General features: G+C 33.5%; 1 protein-coding gene across 1 annotated transcript in view; it reads left to right on the top strand.

The window, feature by feature from the left end:
• LOAG_16732 (hypothetical protein) overlaps positions 1 to 4,862 on the top strand; it is a gene marked incomplete at both ends in the record, with an annotated part of 8,821 nt that extends 3,959 nt beyond the window's left edge. Inside the window, 14 exons of the mRNA XM_020449383.1 lie at positions 261 to 431; positions 680 to 868; positions 1,018 to 1,228; positions 1,307 to 1,409; positions 1,832 to 1,982; positions 2,059 to 2,195; positions 2,360 to 2,444; positions 2,906 to 3,033; positions 3,244 to 3,355; positions 3,443 to 3,635; positions 3,708 to 3,836; positions 4,206 to 4,308; positions 4,413 to 4,529; positions 4,742 to 4,862. Coding sequence (XP_020307114.1) covers positions 261 to 431; positions 680 to 868; positions 1,018 to 1,228; positions 1,307 to 1,409; positions 1,832 to 1,982; positions 2,059 to 2,195; positions 2,360 to 2,444; positions 2,906 to 3,033; positions 3,244 to 3,355; positions 3,443 to 3,635; positions 3,708 to 3,836; positions 4,206 to 4,308; positions 4,413 to 4,529; positions 4,742 to 4,862 — 1,950 coding nt within the window. The remainder of the gene's footprint in view (positions 1 to 260; positions 432 to 679; positions 869 to 1,017; positions 1,229 to 1,306; positions 1,410 to 1,831; positions 1,983 to 2,058; positions 2,196 to 2,359; positions 2,445 to 2,905; positions 3,034 to 3,243; positions 3,356 to 3,442; positions 3,636 to 3,707; positions 3,837 to 4,205; positions 4,309 to 4,412; positions 4,530 to 4,741) is intronic.
• Between the last annotated feature and the right edge of the window lie 862 nt (positions 4,863 to 5,724).

Below are 5,724 nucleotides of genomic sequence, written 5' to 3' on the forward strand. Positions count from 1 at the left end.
TATATATATATATATATATATATATATATATATATATATATATATATATATATATATATATATATATATATATATATATATATATATATGTATATATATATAGAAATTTATAATGGGGAGGTCTACAGTTTACAGTTTGCATATAATCTGGAAAATAGAACTCTATAGAGATCAACATATTGCGCGTATAATGTGACTGTACAACTTCATTCTTCCTTGTGGGTCAGAATGAGTCTTAGTCTTACCTTGATAACTTCCAGAAACATATTCAACTCCTTATACTAACATGTATCACTACCAGTCAGTTTGATTTGCTGTATAATACAGTGTACAATTGCTTGGAAAAAGACATCCTTTCCAAGACAATATTTTTCGAGCTCATCGATGAAGTTGTATTGGATGGACGATTGCATGATCCACCTCCTGGACTAGTTCGTCTTTTGTCTTGATTTATTGCGTTTATCTGCTTATGAAATCCATTGTTTCTTTCTTCTATTTTGTGAATGCCTACGTCACTCAGATTTATTATGATTTATTGCAAATTTTCGAGAATCTTATCCGACTTTTCAGAGTAAGGTTACACAGAAATTAATATTGACGTTTGATAGCGGGGACTTATTGAGAAACATGTTTCATTGATAGTTAGAGATGATTCCGTCGATAAAAGTGTTCATTTTAGGTCTCCGATTATTTTCATCATTTGATATCAGAAGGCAATTTAAACCAATTTGAAGCAGCAATAGTGCGTATTCCAGTTGAAAAACAGGACATTCATTTTGTGTTAACCACTTGCAGGAAAAATAGGCTTTACGATGGCGTCATATATGTTTACAATAAGGCAATGTCAGATTATATAGGACCACTCGAGGTATAGGACCACTCGATGCATGTTTTGGTCGTTGCCTATTTATATTTCACTGCTTTTTCCCTCCTTAATTAAAATTGGCAATTCCTTGAACAAATTAAGGCATACTTTAAATAATGTCTAAATTGAAGTTTTGTCACTGAATATTACAGGAGATATTTGATCATTTGGCGGAGCTTGTCGACTGTGAAGTGTTGTCAGATTGCGAAATAGCACTAGGAAATAAGTTATTATTGTATATTCAATGCTGCCTATCGGGTAGAGCCTACCCATTTGGATCTTTGCCAGAGAGGGTTGTTACGACCCTTCCTTTGCAAGTGTATCGCTGTTTGATTTCCTACAAAGGCAAGAATGGCATATCGGGTAATTCTCTGTTTTTCACTACTTCCCATTCATCCATTAAAGGATTTACAGATTTATTTTCTGGCATCTATTTTTCAGCATCGGTTATATATCCATATCTACGACTGCTTATCAAATTTGACTCTGTTCAGTTCTTTAACGTCATATTTACATGCTCAGACAGCGATATTTTTAATTCAGAGTAAGTATATTTCTATTTAACACCAAAAAAAACGAGTGATAAATGCACAGGAGAGTAGTGATAATCTGTTGTACATTTTTGAATATCATGTTTGGTATTCTGAGAATAAAACTTAGTCGAACACATTCGATGGCTAGCAATGCAGTTTCATACTTGATTCACTAGTTTTTTTTCTGAGAAGAAAAATCATATTTTATTAACTGCTGTACCTTATTGACCAACATAAAATAGAGCTTACCCATTTGCTTCATACTGCCGGAAAATGTGCACTGTTATGCTGCAAAACTGTTAGTTGTTAACAGTCCGAAATGTTCCACTTAGATTTTTTGGGAATCGAACAATTTGTAATCGTGCATGATGCCTATCAATTCGCTGTTCCTCTTTTTTTCTCATCTATTTAAAGCAAAATTCTATAGTTTTAGAGATGGAAGATTACAGAGAATCACGGAGGTGATTTATCAAATAATTAATTCGATGGATCGAAGCGCAGTACTCTTCATCAATTATTTCACTCTTGTCGCTCATTTGTTACAGAAAAAAGTAATTTTGCCAGCACTTGACACCATCAGCGAGGTTTGTTTTGGTCAAAAGTCTTTCATTACAGCTGCGATTGATGCATACTCGAAACTTTCGTGTCTTTGTATTATAGTTGATCGAGATGGTACTATCATTTGGTGAGTCTATTGAGCGGTTTGCAGATGCTGAGAGATGTGTTGTGGAAGTAATGAGGACTGTGAGTGGCCTCGATGAGGTGAAGATACTGTTGCAAGCCAAAAAATTACCTCAGTATGTCTCTTCTGTTTTTGGACCAGTTGTCTTCATCTTATCAGAAACGTCTTTCACTTCGCATAAATTACCGAAATACAAAATCTATAATCGGAGTTACACCAATTCGTTTCTTGATTGCAGTAGGCACAAATTTTTCGTTGGTCTCATTAGAGTATTTTTAGCTTGCAGGTCTGCTCACACATTTATATAAACAGGCGGGAATTCGTCAGTTTGGTGGAGTGTTATCTAAGTAACCCAGTGAATGCAGTATGTTATTTCTTTTTGTTCTCTGCAATTAATAACTATCGGTATTTTTCCTGATATTTCCTGCTGAAACTTCACTGAACACGCTTTCATGAATTCGAAATAATTAAATAATTGTGCATATTTTCATGCGCTTGTGTTTCCTCTGGTCAGAACATTATTGTCAGAATTGCAAAGCGATGAATTATCAAAGTTGCGCTCGTTTTTATGGATTTCTCTAGAGGTATTTTAATTCTGATTTACTCAAATTTCAATTAATGTTTGGGTGTTCATATAAAGCTTTAAACAAAGCTGTTTGTCACTTGCTGTGATTTAGTCTAGCCACTTATTTATCTTCTTTCACAACTTTTTTCATCATCCATCGCTTTTTAGAGGTTTGGGAGTTGTCGGGTGTTTTGTTTTTCTTTATTTTACCAATAGTTAATTTCCACTTCATTTTCTCATGAGATAGAAGAGTGTTATAGAGGTTTGCAAAAATCGATTATAGCCAGACAGCCGAAATTATTCTTGATCACTTTACGGAATGGTTATCCAAGGAAACCTTGAAAGACATTGATGCATTATTACTCTATTATTACTGCTTTCTAGCAAGGTTTATTTTGTTTTCGTTGAATATCTTCAATACATTTTTTTAGTTATATATTATTTTTCAATCTGTTATTTTTTAATCATACATTATTCTCTAATATATTGTTTTCTAGTTAGGGTAATTTTATATTTTAAAGAACTGTTTTTTTTTGAATCTAAATGGATTATTGATAACTACAGTTGAGAGACTGGTGAACACCGGTTTGTGTTTTAGACGTGATCGTGGATATCGAACTTTAACGGATTTTGAAGAACGTGATGAGCAGCTTTTAGTTCTTGCTGTAAAGGGAGTTGTAGCACATAATTTATTTGAGAATCTGGACACGGTAATCAAATTTTGTTGCTATTCTGCGCTTAAGAGTGTATATCTTGTTTTCCTCAATAAGGAATATCAAATCAAATGTCTATTTCAGCAGCTGAGCGAGTTTTTACGTTTTTGGGTGAAGATAGCATCGAGAACAGATCGATGTTTGAATTATACAGTTCAGCATGGACTTATTTTATCAAGTGTGTTACTTCTGGAAGCCAGAAAACTTCTAGAGGGGGCTTTCGAAGTGCTTGACAATGAGCTTGAAAAAGTGTGGATGAAAAACGCGATGCTGTCATGTAAATTTTCAATCTTCAAGTTGTAAAATTGAAAAGAAAAAATGTAGGAAAAATTTAGTTCATGTGCTTCAGCGAAATATATTTACGAATCAATTCGTTTGGCTAATATTTATCGTGAAGAAGCTCGACAAGGAAACTGGCTTTTCAAAATACTGGACAGAATCCTTTCACTTCCAGGATCAGAGCTTCAGGAGGAGTCAGGTGAAATCTAATATACTTCGTTAAAATAAGCTTGTTTTTAAACAATCTCTATGTTTTTTGTAGTGCAGCTATATTATTTACTCATCCAATATTATTCTGCTTTTGATATTTACAAATGATTTAACCGCAGTTTTGAAGTTGAGGTATCCTTACTTCATACCTTTGTTACGTTTTCAGTGTATCATAGAAGAATATTGAAAAAGGGCATAATATCGCAAAATATTACATAACAATTTGTTGCTCTATATTACACCGAGTTTATAGTTTTTTCTCAGTAATTAATTCGGACTCATGTTTTCTTGTCAAAGTTATAAACAACTGATGTGGCAGAAGCTTTCTAAATACAAAATACGATATCAGATTTTGAAGGTATGATGGTGGTATTAAACGACATAATAGCTACAATTATGGGAAATGGAAGTAGTGATGCGGAATATTTGGTTGACGCATTATTTAATCATCCAGTATTTCGGTACCATCTTATATCGTCCTTTTTTTGCAGAAAGAAGATAATATTGTTGAATCCCTTCAAAAAACGAGGTCTTTCAGATCATTTTAATCAGAAAAAAATTACAGATGTTCAACATATGCGAAATTCCGTTCACTGATAGCATTCATGTTTGCATCGTGTCGCTATGAGGATGTACTCTTGAAAGAAACCGTACGATGCATCGAAAGGGAGACCGTACAAATGTATCTCCTTTTGGTTTTGTTTCGCATAATTAACTGTTTAGATTACAATGGAACTCGATTGCACTTGATAATTATCAAATATGGTTAATAAATAAGACATATTTAATATATGTTTGCATTGCCTGGATCCCATTCGTAAATTTCGCACGGTTATGGATACAAGCAGATAAAAGTTTTCTTGCTTTCTTAGATTCTAGTAAACAGATTTTTAGGTTAAACGATTTGATAAAACAGGCGACAGGTCGCACTGCTGGCTTGATAACATCGAATATGTGCATTAACTGTGGACGCTCACCAAGGAAATCGTCATATCTTTACAGGCACGTTTTATGATTTCTGTTTTAGCATTTTTTCAGGACGATGGCTTTGTAACTCGTTTAGACCGTGCATATTTGGAGAGCATCAATATTTGTGTACTATATTTGTGTACTTTTATTTATATTTGTACACATATTTGTGTACTTTTTTTGACTTTCTACATACCAGAATTCATATTTAAAATTTTAGTTGCGGCCATATGGTTCATATGGAATGTGATTCCCAGAACAGTTCACATTATTGTCTCTGTCGAACAAACGCCTTCAGTTGTTATAATATTACAAACAACTTGAGCTGCATGCCTCGTCAAGTGATTCGGAAACCAATGAGAGTTAATATCTTTTCGGAAGAGTTTCTGAGGTTAATGCTGGGACCAAATAGACTAGAATCTTAGGTTTTGCCATTGTATTGTATGTCGTGAAAAAAGAAGAGAGTAAAAAGATGAGGAATACTGTTCTTGTTAGTTGTAAAAACAGTTAAGATTTTGAAAGAGTGACTCAGTGAATACCGGTTTTGTTATGTGTTCGAGGAGTATAGCAGTTATCCTTTATTGTTGTTCGGATACCAAATACAATAAAAATAGGTTCGAACTAATTCCGATTATAGTAGAATGAAGTCCAGAATAATACAGTAGAACGACGGGAGAAATATGGAAGTAGTAATTTATGAACGGAGAGAAGAAATGAAGATCGTGTTGAGTAGAGCCGAGTGGCGACTTAGAGAAATTAACATTGGATCTATGTTAAAATTTCTTGTGGTTTATATATGGTATGTGTGAAGAGGAAGTCTTTACAAATTGACAGTATTCTCACAGCTGCTAGAGAAATTTACATATAAGAACAGTTTTCTTTAGAAAAAATTTCATAAAAATTATTTT

Source organism: Loa loa (genome assembly GCF_000183805.2).
Source record: "Loa loa unplaced genomic scaffold supercont3.15, whole genome shotgun sequence".
NCBI lineage: Eukaryota > Metazoa > Nematoda > Chromadorea > Rhabditida > Onchocercidae > Loa > Loa loa.